This window comes from Protopterus annectens, chromosome 6.part1 (assembly GCF_019279795.1).
Source record: "Protopterus annectens isolate FY-2018-M chromosome 6.part1, PAN1.0, whole genome shotgun sequence".
NCBI classification, from domain to species: Eukaryota; Metazoa; Chordata; order Ceratodontiformes; family Protopteridae; genus Protopterus; species Protopterus annectens.
The window spans coordinates 301,801,771-301,820,933 of NC_056738.1; the positions used below are offsets into that span (position 1 = coordinate 301,801,771).

A 19,163-nucleotide genomic window follows, 5' to 3' on the forward strand; every position below is an offset into this window, starting at 1 on the left:
GAGATTAGTAGAGCTACCCGACTTTGGTACAGAAGATCAAAGAGGATGGAATCTCTTACAGCACAGAATGCAAAGCATAGATTACCATGCAATAGCCTATAAAAAACAAGTGGAGAGACACTGTTTGAAGCCATTCCTGCTAGTAACCTCTGGGACCTTCCAAATTACTTAAAATGTCTAGAAAAGTACATCCTAAAAGGGGCATTATGCTCAATAATTAGTGTAATTAGAGTTGCATAATGAGGGATGATAACTTCTTTAGACTTGTATGATATGCCTTTAGATATTAATTGTGCTAAATAGAAGGATTTTCTGACTGCTGCTGCTACATGGTGGCCAAAAGAGAGAATTATCAACAGATTTTCCAAAATCTTTCTCTACATTATGATTTTGGAGTGGAGTTTAGGCTATACTGTAAAGTGGCTGAGACAATTGCTTACCAATGCCATACTTTTTTGCATTTAACTTTAGCCCTTTTTCTGTACAATAGTTGTTTGTGAGAGTTAGTTACTGCTTTAATGAATGGGTATTTTAGGGAGATTTGACAATAATGCCCAGTTTGAGGTCATCTGCAAACTTAGTTAACTAAAGGTGCTAATTCCTGGTCTAGAGTTTAGAGAAGTAGATGCCAAAAAGTCAGTGGATCCCAATACTGAGCCTTTAGGCACATCACTATTTACCATAACATTTCAATATCTTACGAAGGCACTTCACAAGAGTTCTATCTTTCCACCAGATGGTCATCTACCACATTACATATTGATCTAATTTTATAAGTATATAGGTGCAATGCGGGCTATTTTAAACCTAGCAATTTTCCCTTTTTAGGCTTGAAATAACCTATTCCATTTGGTTATGGATTGATCTTACCCATCTTATGGTTAATAATTATATAATACCCCTAATGAGAATAAATAGGGTCACATCACAGATAATTTGAGGGGACCAGTGCATGGTTTAAGGCATTTAGAAGTTGCCTCTGTCCATTAGTAGTACAGAGGGTAGTTCTGTGGTAAATGTTCTGTTTCCCATCCATAGATCTAAGTTGTGTTTGAACATGGACATAGGTGAACTTTGTTTTATGTGGATAAGGAGTCTGTTCCACAGTAGTATCCTCTGCAAGATATACCTGTTAATGTTAAAGAAGAGGTTTAGATCCCTAGACCAGGTATTTCTGATATTTGACTTACTGATGTGCAGTAAATCCATCAGTAATGGGTCAGAGGATGCCTTGAATGCCAGACATAGGTCATGTCTAAGCAGTCTGTAGAATACAGAGTACAATGGTAAAGTTTTGAGTCAGCCCATGTGGGGCATGTTGTTTAGGCCTTGTATGCTTTTAGTAAAGTGTCTTTGTGGGTGTTCCAGTTGTTGTATGTGCCTGGACAGATACATGACAAAGGGGGCACCATATTCAATAACTGACCTAATGAGGGCTGAGTAAAGGGGACGATGACATCCATAGATCTAGACACAATCTCTTTGTTTAGAAGCTGTAGAATATAGAAAGACTTTCTTAGAACAAATAACACATATTTCTCCAAAGTTAGGTCACTGTCCACATAAGTTCCCAAATCCCAAACAAATGGGTCAGCTCTTAGGGGCGTACTGACAATGTGGTTGTTCCCTGGGGGGTAGATGACTTCCCAAAGGACACGATAAAGCATTTTTTGGCAATTAGTTTCAGTCCATGTTTTTGGCATCAGTTATTTGTTTGAGACAAACCTTCCTGCAGGCTGGCTAAGTTATTTGGGGATTTGCGGACTGCTCCTGGTTTGCAGTCATGTTAACCAGAGTCTTTGATTTTGGCCTTTACTTCAGAAGAGTAGATGCCAAACTGGAGTGGTCCCAGCACAGAACCCAGGGGAACTCCAATGATGACTGGTCTATTCGTGGAGGTAACTTCCCCTGTTTTGATTATCTTTATCCTAACTGTCAGCCTGTTGGCAATCCAGTGGGTGATATAGGGTTCATTCCCAGTTTATTCAGCTTTTCTACTATGCTTAAATGGGGAATTATGTAAAATGCTTTGACCAGGTCAATGTATGTGATGCATACCATTTTGCCTTCATCCATTATTTTGGTCACCTTTTCAAAACAAAAATCCATGAGGTTGAATAAGTATGACTTGCCCTTGTCAAATCCAAATTGAGACAGGTCCAGAGTGTGGAGATTCCCTATGTCCTGATTAATTAATTCCATAACCCTTTCAATGGCTTTGCAAATGAAGCTGGTCAGACATATGAGGCTATAAATTGCCTGGGTCTGTGTAAGGTCTTTCCTTATGCAGGGGAATGACTGTAACTGTTCTCCATCTGTTTGATACAAAACCTGCATGAAGGCTAAGACTGAAGAGAATTGTTAGGGATGTGGCTAAATTGTGCTTTTTGCTAATAAAGATGCACCCATGGATATTGTTAGGACCCATCAATGCAGTATTTCTAGATTTTGATAGCGCTTTTAGGACTTGGTCTTGTGTGATAGCTGAAGGCGAGCCAGTTTCAAGTATATCTTGAGGGACAGATGGAGGGGAGAGAGTGGTAAAGTTAGAGCTAAAGTTATCAGTCAGAAGGTTTGCTATAAGTTCAGCCTCAGTGTAAGTAACATTATTCACTGTCAGCTCAGTGCATTGTTTGAGATTACAAATACAACTAAAAAATGCCTTTTGATTGTCTTTGGCTCTGTGCTATTTTAACCTTAAACTTGTCTTTGGTGAATGTTATTAAGCTCCTGAGTTGTTTGTTTATTTTAGTTACTAAGCTCCTGAGTTGTTTGTTTATTTCAGTTACCAAGCTCCTGAGTTGTTTGTTTATTTCAGTTACTAAGCTCCTGAGTTGTTTTTTTTATTTCAGTTACTAAGCTCCTGAGTTCTTTGTGTATTTCAGTGGCAAGCGCTCTAACATTCTGGGAATTACTCTTCTTACTTTTGGTCAAAATGCTTTTCCTTTTATTATAAAGCTTGTTGATGTTATGGTTCCACCACTTGGGTTTTTTGTAGGGTTTGCCCTGCACTTGCTGCTATGGGGTACAGCTGCATCTAAGTGTGGTGGTGTACATTTCTGTGTATTCAGAAAAGTTAACTTGGTTTGGTGGGGATTTGAAGTTTGCTATCACTTTGGAGTAGTTAGTTTTTCTTAAAGAAAATTTTCAAGGTACCTTGAGTGGAAGGGATCTCTGGTTTCAGTTTTATCTCTAGGGAGACTCTTTATGGTCAGACCTAATAAGTAATTAAGAAACAAAAGGAATGGTGCAATATGTTCCCATATTATTAAGGGCAAGATCCCAGACGTTATTCCCCCTAGTGGGTATTTGTATTGATAAAGTTTGGGAATCTCTGTGCTTGTGCACTAGTGGGAGGTTAAGTTTTCCAGTCTACTGATGGATAGTTTAGATCACCTAGAAAAATACTGTTGGATTTAATACCAAGTGATTCTAGTTCCTGCAGACAGGTGCTGTGGCTTTCCTGGGTCATAGAGGGAGTTTTATAACTAGCTAGTATATGGTACATGACTTTTCTTATGTTTTTTGGACATAAGGAAGCATTAATGTACCATGCTGCTTTACCAACCTTGATGTGAGTCTCTTTCAGATGTACATTGAGACACTGCCACCATTTTTCCCCTCCTGTACAAAAGCTGGTCTAAAGGTGCAGAAGGCATTATAGCCCTGTACAACTGGAGTACTCCCCATTCTTTTAAACCATGTCTTGGTCACTACACAGATGTCAATGTTGTTCTGGGTGAAAAGGGCTTGTAAGAAGGTCAGCTTATTGTTCAGGCTCCCAGCATTGATTGGTAACACCTTAATATTGTCTTTTACTTGTTTCATTATGTTGGTAGGTTTATCAGGTTGGCATTGCCTAAAAAAAGTCACAGTGGGATGGACGATGTATTTTCCAACAATCAAAACACTAGAGGGGACAGATGCAGGCCATCCCTGGTGAAGCAGCATGGTCTGTCAATCATATCCTCCCGGGCTGGCTAATATTAGATCCCTCTTTGAATGACACCAGAACTAAGCCAATTATTTAAGTCAATTATCTTTTACTCATATCCTAGCATACCTATAGAAGGTAGAATGCTGCCCAGTGCTAGGATCATACTTAACTTGGACACATTGTCTGAGAGCTCCATCATGTCTCTCTTTATAGAATCCAGGTACTTGTTGTACAAGGACTTGAGTGCATGCATGATCTGACAGATTCTGGCACCAGACAATCAACTAACTGTCACTCTTTCCTTGCACAGCCTAGTAAGAACCACATCTGCATGTCTTATTACGGAGTCACCTATAACAAGAATGTTGGTTGGCTCCATGCCTGCATTATGGGCTCAACATCTGTGACTTTGGGACTCCTTGTGCTATGTAAAGAATTTGGCTTAACATGCTGAGTGCGCTTTGTGTCTGTTGTGTTTTTGAGGTCTTTGAGGTATAGGCAAGTTTAATCTTTAGAATCTCAGCATATGGTGAATTATGTGCATTGTGTTAGCCTTGGAGAAATGTGATGTGTGTGCATACTGCTGATGATTTAGGTGTCTGAGTTTACTGTGTGTGAGATTTTTGTCTTCAAGGATATTTTATATATATATATATATATATATATATATATATATATATATATATATATATGTCTTTCACACCATCAGACAGCATGAAACAATTCTTACACTGTCTCAAGATACCCATCTCACTTAGGCTGGCAAAAGAAGTTGTGGGGAAGTGCTGGTCCATGATACCAACAGGAATGACTCTGGGCACATGGGTAACTATAACTGCCTGGAGTTCGGTTTTATAATAACGTTTGGGTGTACTTGCTGCTGAGTATTTAAATTTCAGTACAAAACAACTAGTCTGGAAACCTTTTTTTACCACCAGCATGAACCAGTAAACTAATTATATTAAAAACCCCACTAATTTGATACAAAAATCAGTCCAAGCAGTATCAGTGTACTCAATAATAAGCAATTTTATCAAAGGTTGTTTAGCCTGGTGAGAGACTTCGCAAAATGATACTTATGTTCTTATTGTCAACAGCAGATAAACAGGGAGAGGGAGGAATTATATTGTCAAATTATCATAAGGGGCAGGCAACAACAGATACACTAGGTTTAAGAACGCAGCTGCAACAGGCTAGGTGGGAGGGAAAAACAATTAAACCCTTAACTCTGAGGTGACCATCATGGATCTGCTACACTGGAAAGACAAGTCCTGAACTATGACTGACATACCCTCAGTACACAAGAATGACATCAAGGCTTAATAACAACATAAGTTAGAATACTTTAACAGCAAAAAATGACCCCTTTGCAGAAGGACAAAGTTGGGTATAGGTTCATAGATTAGTACTAGCCTAACTGTCCGCGCAAGCCATTTTTTGTTAAGCCTAGCCAATTATCCCTTGTGAGACTCAAATGTTGCACCTTGTGTTTGTAAGTCAAACACCTTAACCATTAGGCCACCCTCCTTTTTTTATAGAAATATGAAATATGCAGGATAATCTGTATTTTCAAACCGTACAATGGACATATGGCAAATGTTCACTCTTCTATCAAAATCAAGTTTCTGTTTTAGAATTCTGATTGTTTCTGATGTTTAACATTACATTAAGAGGCTTATACAGTATCATAGTTTAATGTACTATTTTTCAGGAAAGGAAGGAAATGTTTTTTCTTCTAAAATATAAAAAACATGTCATTTTTGTGTTTTTTTCCTCAGGACATAACTACCAAAAAGAGGACTGTTCTCTGAAAAATAGCGACAGTTAGTAACCCTACTGGCGGCTATCAGGTGACATCATTATACAGTACATACCTATTTGAGTCATACCTATCTGGAACAGTCAGGAGATATGAGCAATAAATTCTCATAGAAGATTAATAAATTGATGATCAGTCTCGTAATATTTCTGTGTGGCCCTAGAATTTAAAAACTTCTGTCTGTTTACCATTAGTTCATCTACACCACTAAACCCTTTTTCAATCATGATCTAATAAGAATAAACTGAAAAATCACTTGCAAACACATACCATAACATTATTCTAAACACACAGTACAAAAACAATGTCATTTCAATAGATACATAATACTGTTATACTCATTAAATAAAAAGACATTATTATGACACAATTCAAGTTTGAACTTGCTACGAAAAGCAATATGGTACAGAAAAAAATAAGGTGACTACATCACTTAGAAGGGAGTTCCATAATATGTAGCCTCTGATAAAAAAGGCCTTAGATGTGCAGGACAGTGAAAGATATGACTTGAAAGTATGGATAATGTAATCAAGGAAGTAGCTCCCCTAAATGAGAGATTAGCACAGAGGGTTAAGATTATACTTTGCTAAAAATGTTCATCCTGTGTACATGATATTGACTCCCTCAGTCTCTGTTTCCCTTCTCTGTAACTCTGTACAAGTTACACTTCACACTGAGTGGACAAATAGCAATTCCTTGAGCGTCAACTCCCCGATAGTCAACTCATTAAAAAAAAAAAAAAAAAAACTTCTGGAAAACACTGTTTTCAGTGTTTTTTCAGGGGGCAAGCCATCCCTGCATCTCCAATATGTGGGGGTCTGTGCCCTCAAACCCCCTATCTAATATAACCAACTCCATGGTTTCACTACAGTGGAGAAGGGGGAAACACCCAGAAATGGCACTTAATGCCAGCATGATTTCTTGTCAATGCTTTTGAATGGAAATGGCAGCATTGTCGGGAAACTGAGTCTCCGGGAGTTGAGGCTCAGGCAATTGTCATTTGTTGAGCAGTAGGTGTAGACACAAGTTACTTCACTGAACAATTCTTCAGGGCCTCAACACAGATAGACAAACTACTGACCAAAAATATATAAATGTATAATTGTCCCTGTGCTGTGTTTGATTGTTGACATGTGGCTTAAAGACCTATAATGCATTAAATTAAGCAATTTCCAAATGAATGGCCTAATAAGAAGTATGTATGTAAAGGATATGGAAAGTTATCCTATATCATTAAGGATGAGAATGTGGTAGCATCTCTTCTGCTTACCGGACACAGAGCAGCAGATTTTGTTTTGCACAGTCTATGGTCTGTCTTAGTTATAAGTTAGAACAGTTGCTCAGATGGGGAGTGAATATTAAAGGATTTTTAATAAAATTGAGACAACACACAGTTACCTTCATTAAGCTGTAATGCATCCAGGAACTCTGATCATCACATTATCATGCTTCCATTTAAAAGTAACCAGGTGGAATGTAATCACTTAACCTTTGCCATAACACAAAGCTGCTAATAATAGGATCATAGGAGGTTACTAGGCTATCGACCCTGGGGTCATTTCAAGTGTAGTCATTTCCTCCCAATGTAATACCAATGATACTCTAGTCAATGCCCAGGATTGCATTTAGTAATAACTGCCCATGTCCAGGAGGGTTTTGGGTGCTGTCCCTGGTAAGAATTTATGGTGCCCCATCCACTCGTCCAGGTTCCTTTTGAACAGTGTCGTAGAGGTGCTCTGCTTCACATGAATTGGCAGCCTATTCTAAAGATGTGGCAGTTGCTGGGAGACAAAGCTGTCCCTCAAGCTTATCCTGTTCAAGTCACAGGCCATATTTAGGTCCCTAGAATGGGTAGCTCTAGCCTTGCTTGATTTATGGATATGCAGCAAATTCATTAGATTTGGGTCAGAGATTGCTCTGTAAGCCAGGCATAAGTCTCCCCTAAGAAGTCTGTATGATACTGAGTATAGTAACAGGGACTTTAGTTGGTCTGTGTAAGGCACATGCTGGAGTCTCTTGATCTTCCTTGTTAGAAACCTCTGAGGTCTCTTCAGTTGCTGCAGGTGCTTTGTACGGTACATGCCAAAAGGGGTGTTATACTCAATCATGTGCTTGATTAGGGACAAGTATAGAGGGTTGTAACCTTCTTTGCTCTAAAGGTGATGCCTTTGTTAATCATTGCGCTTTGTAGAATGCCTTCCTTACTACTGTAGACACATGGTAGTGTGAAGGGACATTGGTTTTGCCAAAGGGAATGATGGTGCATTTATTTGCATTTAGTTTGAGCCCGTGACTAAGACACCAGTCGTTGGTCTGGGTAAGTCCCTCCTGAAGTATACTGACATAATTTGGGGATTCGATAATTGCACTCAGTTTGCAGTCATTTGCAGACTGGATCAGCCACAGCCCCTTAGTTTTGGCCTGAACTTCTGAGAAGTATATACGAAACAGTAGGGGGTCCATCACTGACTCTTGTAGCACCCTGCTGGTGAGAGGTCTGCTGGTTGATGTGGAGTCACACACTTTGATAGTGTGTGACCAGTTTATGAGCCAGTTGGCAACCCATCTTACAACAAAGGAGTTTACATTCAGTTTGCTATGTTTATCAGTAATGCCTGACTGTGGAACTATGTCAAAGGCCTTGTCCACATCGAAGTATGCTGTGTGCAAAGAATTGCCCTTGTCAATGGCCCTGGTCACATTTTCAAAGAAATCCACCATGTTTAACAGACAGCATTTCCCCTTGACAAGGCTGAATTGGGATGGATTCAAGGTTTGGAGGTTTTCTATGTCTTTATTTATGAGGTCCATGATGATTCCTTCCATGGTCTTACAGATGAGGCTGGTCAGACATATGGGTCAATAATTCCCCTGGGTCTGTTGCTAAGCCACCTTTGTGGAGGGGAACAACTGGTGCTGTTCTGCATTTGGCAGGAACATAGCCTATGGTTAGACTGTGACTGAATAGGGTACTTAATGGTGATGTCAGTTCATATTTTAGTTTGTTTGGAAGACAGCATGGGATGACATCTGGTCCTACAGAGGCTGTGTTTTTTACCTTAGACAAGGCTTTACTGGCCTGTTCTTCGAATATGTAGGGTGGGGGTGGGGGGCAAGGTTTGTGATAAGTTTGTAGTGGATATGAGAGTGAAATTTTCACCAAATCTGTCTGCCAGCAGGTTTGCTATCTCTGCAGGAGTCACTAGTTTGGCATATTCTTGGGCCCTACCTTTCAGACTGCGTACATAGCTGTAAAAGGCCTTATGGTTATCCTTAGATGCAATTGATAAGTTTTTCTCAAAATTACCTTTAGAGGATTTGACATGTTGTCTTATTTGCCTGTTGAGGCTGAGGAGGGTACTTTTCCTTTGTTGGGACTTTGTCTTAGTTTTCTTAGACAGCTTGTTTTTACTTGGAGCTCCGGCTTTATTCTCTATGGAACACCAGCATCTATACACTTATATAAGTGATTGTACAGGGCTTTAGTGTAAGCTTTGGCATAGTTACCACTTCCAGCTGGGGGTGGGTCTTGGAATGAATTTATATCTTCCCCTAGGATGGTATAGTTTGCCTTGGTGAAGTTTTTTATTCTGACTCCACCTTTTGTGAGTTCTGGTGTTAGTGCCTGTTTGAAGGTGACTGCTTTGTGGTCATATTTAACTAATGGGGTCCGGCAGTTGCAGTGGTGCATCTGTTTGTTGGGATAGTGCAGATCAGATCTAATATGTTTGTTCCTCTTGTTGGAGTTTGATCAATTTGTTTTAGGGTATTTGAATTAACAAAATCAAGGAACTTTTTCACTAGTGAGTTAGGGCTAGAGTAGGTTTCTTAGTTGATGGTGGGATAATTGAAATCTCTCATGACCAGAGTGCTTGGCAATATTTGTATCGACTCCAGTATGGTCAAGTAGGCCTCATGAGCATCATGAGGGGGATCTATAACTAGCTATAACTTGAATGGAGGTCTTACCCACAGTAATCTGAACTTGGAGTAACTCCATGGAGTTGTCCTATGTAATTATTCTGGAGATGAATTGATCTCTAATATAGATGGAAACACCACTTGCTTTGGTTCTCACATGTTCATTTTGTGGTCTGAAGGTGTGGAAGGCATTGTAGTCTTGCAAGGCTGGGGTACTCTCAGAGGCTTTGAACCAGGTTTCTGTGACTGCACAGACATCTATGTGCTCTAGAGATAGAAGTGCTTCCAGGGTGTGTATTTTTTGGTTTAGGATCCTAGGGTTTAGCAGCATAACTGTTATTTTGTTATGATTGGCAATTTTCACATAGGTAATTTTGTTTTAGAGACCTTGTCTACAAAAGGCACTATGGAGGAGGCAACAGCCTTTGCCAGCAGCCAAAAGCCTAGTGGTGCAATGTAAAAACCATCTCTTCAAAGCAGTGAGGTGTGTCAACTATGTTATCCCAGCCTGACAGAAACTGGAACCCCTTTGAATGGCACCAGAAACTAAGCCAATTATTGAAACTGATCATTTTTTGTTTATACTGTGGCATCATTCTAGGTGAAGGTAATATGCTCCTTAAGGCTACGGACATACCTGCCTGGGACACCTACTCAGAGAGCTCAATCATGTCTCTCTTCATATAGTCCATTGCGGTACATCTCAGGTCTTTCAATCCAACATGAGCTATGACAGAGTCATAATGGTAGTTGTTGCTGAGACACCTGAGTGCTTGTGTGATCTGATGAATCCTGGCACTGGACAGGCAGTTGAACATGACTTTCTCCTTATTTAACCTGATGAGTGTGAAATCTGTGTGTCTCACTATGGAGTCTCCAGTAACAAGAACATTTGGTCTATGAGTGTTACACCTTGAGGACTTGGTAGGTGAGACACTGGTGTTGCTATGTGTCTTGGGTACTGTGGGAACTGTGTTAGTTGCAGCAGTCTTGTGTTTTGGATGTCTCTAGTGTGTCAGTAGTTTTTTGAGAGAAAACTGCTGATTAAGTGTTGGATGTGTACTATGTGTATAAGTAGTGGTACTATGTGCATGAATAGTGGTGGGTGAGTTAACAACCTCTTCAGTGTTACTGTTTCAAGTGCTCGAGAGCAGGGATTTAAGATTCTTGGTGTAGATACATCTCCTGTACTCTGTACTAGAGTGTTGTCAGTGTACATGAGGCAGTTGATACACTACCTCACGAGACCCAAGTCAACAAGACTGGAAGGAGAAATAGGGGTAGTCCAACAGTCGATAATGCTAGGATTGAAGAACTGTTACCACAAAAGGGGTACTTTCAGGAGTGATTTAGCAGGTGTTCTGTAGATGGATATTTTTTATGGGGTTTTTGGCTGTTGGTTTAATGAGTCAAAGCTCACTAGCAATATTTCTTAGACTAGAGATGTACTAAAGATGAGGACTACACTAATGTACTACAGCTGTAGCTAAGGCGAAAATTGTTGAAATTATTTGTCCAGCTATGGCACACAATAGCGCAGCAGTGTGAGAGTTGCCCAATGTGCAAACAAGCAGAAACCCACTCAAAACTCTGGGTTTAAATACTAGAAATTAAAAACTTAAAAAAAAATTAAAAAGCAACTCAAAAGAATCAGTGAGGGTGCTTACTCTTAGAGCTAGATCAATCATCCTTCACCAGACAGGTGGCAATCAGCACACTTCTCTCACAAGGGTGCAGAAGGGCCCCTTAGTCAAAGATGGCTTGGAAAATGTGCTCAGAGTACAACAGCTACTACAAACAGACCCAGATGCCACATATCTGTATCTGGACTATGCTACAGCTAATAGCTACACTAATTTAGGTGGGAAAAAAATAACAAATGTGTTAAATAGCAGGAAAAACAGCAGTGAGACACTAAAAATGTTTTAAACAGCAGAAAAGCAGCAAGGAGACACTAAAGAATGTTTTAAACAGCAAACAAATCAGTTATTTAAAACACTGCTTGGGGGAAAAGTAATACTATGCAATCAGTGAAAATAGCAAAAAAGCTTTGCAAACAGTAAAAACAGCAACAAAATATAATTTAACAGGCACAGTAAGGCAGACAAATGCATTACAAATAGTGCAGTTTAGTTTACATTATTAAAATACAGTATTAAATAAGCAGAACACAGTAAAAAGTTCAGTAAATAGTATAATCAAGCAAAACAACAGGCAGCTTATAGTTTTTGTGAAGCTCAGAAGCCTCAAGTTATCTGATATCTCAGCTCAGAGTTGTGGCTGGTAGGCCACTTCACTTCATCTTGGTTTAAACAAGCAGAAACCTGCTCAAATTTGGGGCTTAAATACCAGAAGCTAAAAACTTCAAAAAAATAAATTACCCCCACCCCCACACACACACACACACAAAATAAGCAATGAGGGTGCTTACTCCAAGCCGTAGGCCAATCACCCTTCACCAGACAGGTTCCAATCAGCACACTTTGAAAGTAGTCTCCTCATCATGTGAAATGTAACATACCCAGGCAAGCAAAACTGAAAGTATTGCATAATGACAGCAATACTGACAATGACAAAGGAGTTAGATGAAACAAACTTTAGATTTGTATAAGAGGCATCCCCAGTGATTTTTCTGGATATTCAAGTTGTTAATATATGGAAATAATTTATTTATGGAAAAATAGCAATTTATACGAAATGTGGATGCACTAAAACAAACCTAGTAAAATAACCAATGGACACAACATTAGGGACATCACAGTGACTTTTTATAACCAAGTGCATGGGCAATGGTGAAATTGAAGAAACTGTAAAAAAAAAAAAAAAAAAAATGAATTTAGTTAAAGAAATCAGTTAGCAACAAGAAGGCATCAGCAGAAGGCCCAAACTCAAGTCCTGTTATAGAAGGGCCCATAAGTTGTCTGAGTTATATAGTGGTTGTTTGAGTTGTATAGTGAGTAATGCAAGAAGTTTGCAGAAAGGGGACACTATTAAGTATTTTAGGTACAGTACCTTACATAATATTTATACAAAAGACACATTTGTATACTCATAAACTTTGACAAAATACGTTTTAAGAGACTGGGGTTCTTGTCAAATCAACGCGCTATCCTTGACAAGCTGTATGTGTTTGTGATTTTACATAGGAACGACTGACATAAAATTGCATAACAGAAATTTTAGAATATCTCAGAAACATGAAAAAAGTGGCAATTCTCTCAGTTGTTTGGTTAATGACATTGATGTGTCAAAGGGCATAGCCATTGTTACAGAAGTTTAAGGTTATGAGCTGTTAACAAACTGCCTTCGATCGTTCAGGGTTTGACTCCCTCAGTCTCCATTTACCTACGATGTGTCTCCGAGCAAGTAAATTAATCAGTCATCCCAGGTTGCCAGGGCAACATGTGTCCAGAAGGCTTACACAGTCAACAAATTAATTTCAGTTTAACTAATGAATTGCTATGTAGAGGAACTCTGTGCAGAGTGAACACAATGCACTACAAGGGAAAGGGTGAATACTGTCCACTCTATTAAACCAACTCTGAAAAACAGAAAATAGATTACCTTACAAGGTGTGATATTTGCTGATAGTTTTAGGTTTGCTTTTTAATAAATAAACTTCTCAAACTGGGGTTCATTTTCTGGGTGTGACAGTCAGAAAGCAATATTTGTGTATCCGCAGATCATTTTTATAGTTTCTACAGTAATGTATTTATGCTTTGCTAATTTTGTGGAATTATTTTTTTAATATTTCTGTAATGTGGACACATTCTGTGTGAGACAAACTTAATATATCATGAGAAATAAGCATAAGCCTAGGAAATGAGAAGCCAACATTAAGGAATTCCTAACAAAGTATTAAGAAGCATCTGAAAAGAAATAGGTAAAGAATATACCATCAATAGGTTTGGAAAGCAATCATTGACCATCATATTATCAATGCCAAAACATTTACTGCACTAACTACTGTATCCATACAACACAAACAAGATGATCAGAAAAGTAATGTTCTTATTTGCTTTATTTTTGGACTCAGTCACTTAATCAAGCCCTATCTAGTCTGCAAAATATTATCATCACAATCTGCACCATCTAACAAACAATAAAACATACTTACAAATTAAACACTTAAAATAAAGAACAGTAGCTGCACAACAAAACTTCACTTATCCACTACACTTCAGACCAAGAAAATACTATATATATATATATATATATATATATATATATATATATTTTTTTTTTTTTAAATGTGAGCTCTGCTCCCCTCATACAACATGGGAGGTCTGCGTCATGTCCTAGACAGTATATTTTTTTAAATTCTGCAAAAATTCAAAAAGCTTGTCTAATGACAGGTTTTGGAAAAAATAAGCCCATCTAGCATTCTAAAATATACATTTAGCAAAATATATAGTTCTGCATCATAATGGATATTTCATTTTTAAATTTGCTTTTACTAGATCTTGTTTCGCCAAACAAATAGCTTACTTTTGACAAGTGTACACCATGGATGCATATGGCAGATTAGTGGATACATCCATGCATACTGTCATAACAAGCGGTCAACATTAACATTCAGCTGAGGTACACAACTGCCACATAATTAAGAGTCCAGTGAAATGTACATAAGATGAAAATAGTAAAGAAAATAAAAATTAAAAAAAGAAAATAAAAATTAAAAAAGGAAAATAAAAATTAAAAAAAATAAATAAAAATTAAAAAAAAAGTAAAAATTAAAAGTAAAATGTTGACCACAGTAGGTTCACTGATGTTCGCTGACAAAGTATGTGCTTTTACCTGTAATTAATATTTTGCTTGCTGTACCATGCAACTGTACATATGGCGGAAGGGAGATGTCAGGAAATAGAAAGTATGTTAGAATAGCAAGCTGATAAAATGCAACAGAACGGTTCATGGCATAGCTAACCACAGGATGAGCATGGCTGCTCATGGAGATTTCTCACTGTTCTTTTGTTGTAAGTGTAAGGATGTGTCATATGCCAGTGAGAAACCTGAATTGTTTGGAATATAACAAGCATAAAACCATTAAGAAATGTTCAGCCTCATCAATAATGATGGCTAATTAGCAGAAAACATACCTTTCTTATGTTGGAGGTCAGTTTCCTGTTGCAGTGCAATGTTAATGAACATCAAACCTGTCCTTGTTCCTTTTTGCTTCTTGCAACCAAAACAATCAGCCCAAAAGGATGGCTTCAAAGGAAAGTACCATGGAGCAGCAATTCCATATTGCCCTATAATACAAAACATAAGAGAGGAAAACAATGTTTTATATTATAAAAAATTCAAGAACTTGTTTCTACTTGCAGCTTCAGGCAGCATGCAGAGCACGTGGTTGATATATTCAAATACAGAGCACTTATTTATTTCTTTGTATGTTTGTAGATGATGCACTGAAGTTTACAACATGTGCATAAATTATAGTTACAAATTCATCACTAATGTCAAATACTGCAAAACAAAATGATGGTGGGTTGTATTACAAATATCTGAGGCAGTCTATGACTTGCTGGAGCTGAGAAACCATCAGCAGTTATCATAGTCAAAACTTAGAAAACGTATCAATAGATTCTAAATGGTATCCATACCTCTTAACATCTCAGTGCAAGAAATCTAGAAAAAGCCAAAGATAATGGGGGTAGAAAGGCTCAAAAATACAGATAGATTTTGAATATTGCCATCACAATCTTAGAAAGTTGCTAGAATATCAGATCATGTGTTAATAGTATATTTTCATAATGGTATGAAGTCTGAAACTCAAAAATCTGTTATTATGTAGTACCTTCAGTCCTCAATTATTTACCAGAAAATAACAAATTGTATGAGGAACAGATCAAAAATATGAATCAAAATCTAGACATTCTGTGAAAATCTGGACAGTTGAGTAGTTTGATGGTATTTACTAGAAGTGTGCCTGTAATCTGTTTTGTCTATACCCTTGCATATCTTTATCTATTTACTTTACATATATTTTTTCATACAGACTCATCCTTATATATATATATATATATATATATATATATATATATATATATATATATATATATACACACACATACACAATATATATACACACATACACATAGATATATGGGTTTACTTCACATAATCGAACACCTAAATGTTTGACTTTCAAATGGCCAAGACCATATGATCGAACATTTGAATGTTCAAAAATGTGAAAAAAAATAAACAAAAAAAAAAACTAAGCAGTGCTAGCAGGAGGGCAAGGACCCTGCCCCCCATGAGTGGGGCTACACTCCTCACACCCCCTGCTATTTAAATATATCAACTCCGAGATTGCACTACATTGCGGTAAAGGGAAATCTTCCCGTTCCACGCTCTATGGAGATCCCCATTCCATTCTTTTAAAAGTTCGATCATATGGTCTCGGCCATATGAAAGTCGAGCTTTTAAAAGTTCGACCTTCTGAAGGGGACCATGTGTATATATATATATATATATATATATATATATATATATATATATATATATATATATATATATATATATATATATATATATATATATATATATATATATAGGAAATCAGGAAGTTAGTTTCTCAAGTGTGATTATCAACATAGGTTACAGCAGGCTGTCTGCCTGAAGATTCATGATTCCTGGGGTTAGATGGTCTATTCAGGGCCTATTCTGGATGTTTCTGAAAAGATATCTTCTGAAGTGTGAGTAGGGTTGGAATGAAGGCCTAGCTGAGGCCTTTCTCTATGAACTGTAATCTATGGTCTGGTTGCTGGATGAGATTGAGCCTGAATGGACTAAAACTGGTGAAGTTACCTGTAAAAATAAGAAATGGCACCTTAGGTACTGTGCAAATAATGCAAACAGCTCAGTGACTAACTTTGCAAAACCAAAGTGGGTTGTTTCATTTCATATTTAAAAATAAACAAGCATTTTATGAACCTATGCCTCCTAGTGTATATATGCATATGTACAAGATATCTACTTTTTGGCATTTTTCAGTCTGTTCATCAACAAAGGCTTTGTTATTATTGAGTGTGTTTTGTGTGTGTGTGTGTGTGTGTGTGTGTGTGTGTGTGTGTGTGTGTGTGTGTGTGTGTGTGTGTCTATATATATATATATATATATATATATATATATATATATATATATATATATATATATGGGTCTACCTGAGAACGTCGACAGATGAGAAGACCGACAACGGAATCACCAACGCCAGAAGATCGACAAGTCAGAAGACCGACGGATGAAAACACCGACGCGGAGAACACCGAGATGGGGAAAGGATGTGTAAGTATGCGGTAGTGACGGACGTTAGGGTGCGAGTAAAGTAAGTGTGCGATGTTGACGGTCTGTAGGGATAGGGGTGGGTTAAGTGAGTTAGGGTTAGGGCGCGGGTTAGGTAAGGGTGCAGTAGTCATATTTTTTGGGTTAGGGGTGGGTTAAGTGAGTTAGGGTTAGGGCGCGGGTTAGGTGAGTGTGCGATAGTGACGGACCTTAGGGTTAGGGTTTCGGTTAGGGTTGTAGATAGTTGTGTATGTAAGGTTTAGTGTTTGTTTGTAAGGATTTTGGTGTGCTTGTGTTGTGTGTGTGGTTTTTGGACAGGGGATTTGTTTTGTTTGTTGATTGTTGTTATGATGTGTTGAGTGTATGAGGTGTCGTGTTTGTGAACTGTCGATTATGTGGTGTTGGTGATGTCGTTGTCGGTGTTATGCACTGTCGATGTTGTCAGGTAGATCCATATATATATATATATATATATATATATATATATATATATATATATATATATATATATACATAAAATCTGATAAATTAAATCAACAGACCATAATATCGATGTACAACAATGCAAATGTCAACATATTACTTTGCATGCACTGAACAATAACTTCAGTGCATGTAAAAGCAAAAGATAAAAGAAAAAAAAAAAAAATTTTTTGGGGGAGCAAGCCTCCCTACACCCCCACATCATCTGTTAATTATATATACTGACTCTGAGAGTACACAAAACCTTGGGAAGGGCATATTCCCCAACCTCAGAAAATGTGTTGATCTCGCATATCTGTTGACCATCAAATTCTGTCACCTAAACAGAAGTCAGCAAATACAAATTCAACTATATAACTATATATGTATATATATATATATATATATATATATATATATATATATATATATATATATAAGCTGTTAAGAATTTCTTTTTTCACACAGTTTCCTATTATGTGTAGTGTTGTCATTTATTTTGACATTTTTCAGTGTTCAGTGTTCTCTATGAATATTAGTGTCTTGTAGTGACCAGTTGCCTTTTGTTGCCCCCACCATACCAGAAGCAGCATCTCATATTATGCTGTAATAGGACCTTTTCCCAACAGTGGACATTTGCCTTTAAAGAGCCCTCATTCTTTTTTCTTGGACGTCTTTGGGGTATAGCCAGCCCCCACTCAGCTTTCATCCTAGTCTGTCTCTGGATTGTATTGCTTACCTTGTTTCTTGCCCTCTGGTGTACTCCTGTCCTCCAACCATTGACACTCATGCATAGGTACTTAGCAGTCTTCTCCCACAACTTCTAGGATGGCCGAGAGCCAGTGCTGGCTGGTAATTCTCATCCCTCCCAGACAGACTACTCCTGCACCTGCCTGCGTCTGCTTGTCAGACCTATGTCATCTGGGTTATAGTCATGGGTTCCTACTTATCTATCACAGATGTAGAAGAAATAATAAGTAGAATAGATTTAAAACCAGGACAACATTATTTAATCAGGATACACTCCCTTGTTGCTAAACTTTCATAACATCTTAGACATCTCAAAATAGGACACATTTTGAAGCCCTTGATGAAGAACTTTAAAGACACTTCAGGGAATATAGTTATTTTTGCAAAGAATTCCTCAGATGCTGATGAAACCAACCTACAATATTATCCCACATTCAACAAGCTTTTAATTAATAGTATATCAAACCTAACTGTGTTATTTCTATAACTAATATTACTTTATTAAAGTTATCTGTCTGCATACAATTTGCAGCATAAGAAAACATAATAAGTTTCAATTCTGTCAGGACTCTGCATTACTTGTAATTTGACAAACAAGGTAGAGTCCCAGGCAGGGGATCATTAGGTTGGATAGCCACGTGTACACACACACAGACACACACACACACACACACACACACACACACACACACACACACACACACACACACACACACACACACTCTCTCTCTCACTCTCTCTCACTGTACACATGCCATTTTATTTATTTTCTACCAAATTTCCCAAGTCAGCATTATTTAGATCATGCAGAAAGCTGTTATTAATTCCATTACCTGGGAAAGCAGTTCGAATGTAAAACCCAGCTATGAAGTAGATACCAGAGTCAATCAATATCATCCAGCAGAGCCAAGAAAAGTTTCCTGAGCTGTCTGGTGATGGGGGCAAATGGATATTATGCCACTGAATTCCTTAATAAAACAAAGC

At 37.8% G+C, this 19,163-nt stretch overlaps 1 protein-coding gene across 1 annotated transcript in view; it reads right to left on the reverse strand.

The window, feature by feature from the left end:
• ABCA12 (ATP binding cassette subfamily A member 12) overlaps positions 1-19,163 on the reverse strand; it is a 793,480-nt gene that overhangs the window by 275,955 nt on the left and 498,362 nt on the right. Inside the window, exons 46-47 of the mRNA XM_044075367.1 lie at positions 19,013-19,147; positions 14,777-14,929 (exon numbers count right to left, since the gene is read on the reverse strand). Of these exons, the coding sequence (XP_043931302.1) occupies positions 14,777-14,929; positions 19,013-19,147 (288 nt within the window). The remainder of the gene's footprint in view (positions 1-14,776; positions 14,930-19,012; positions 19,148-19,163) is intronic.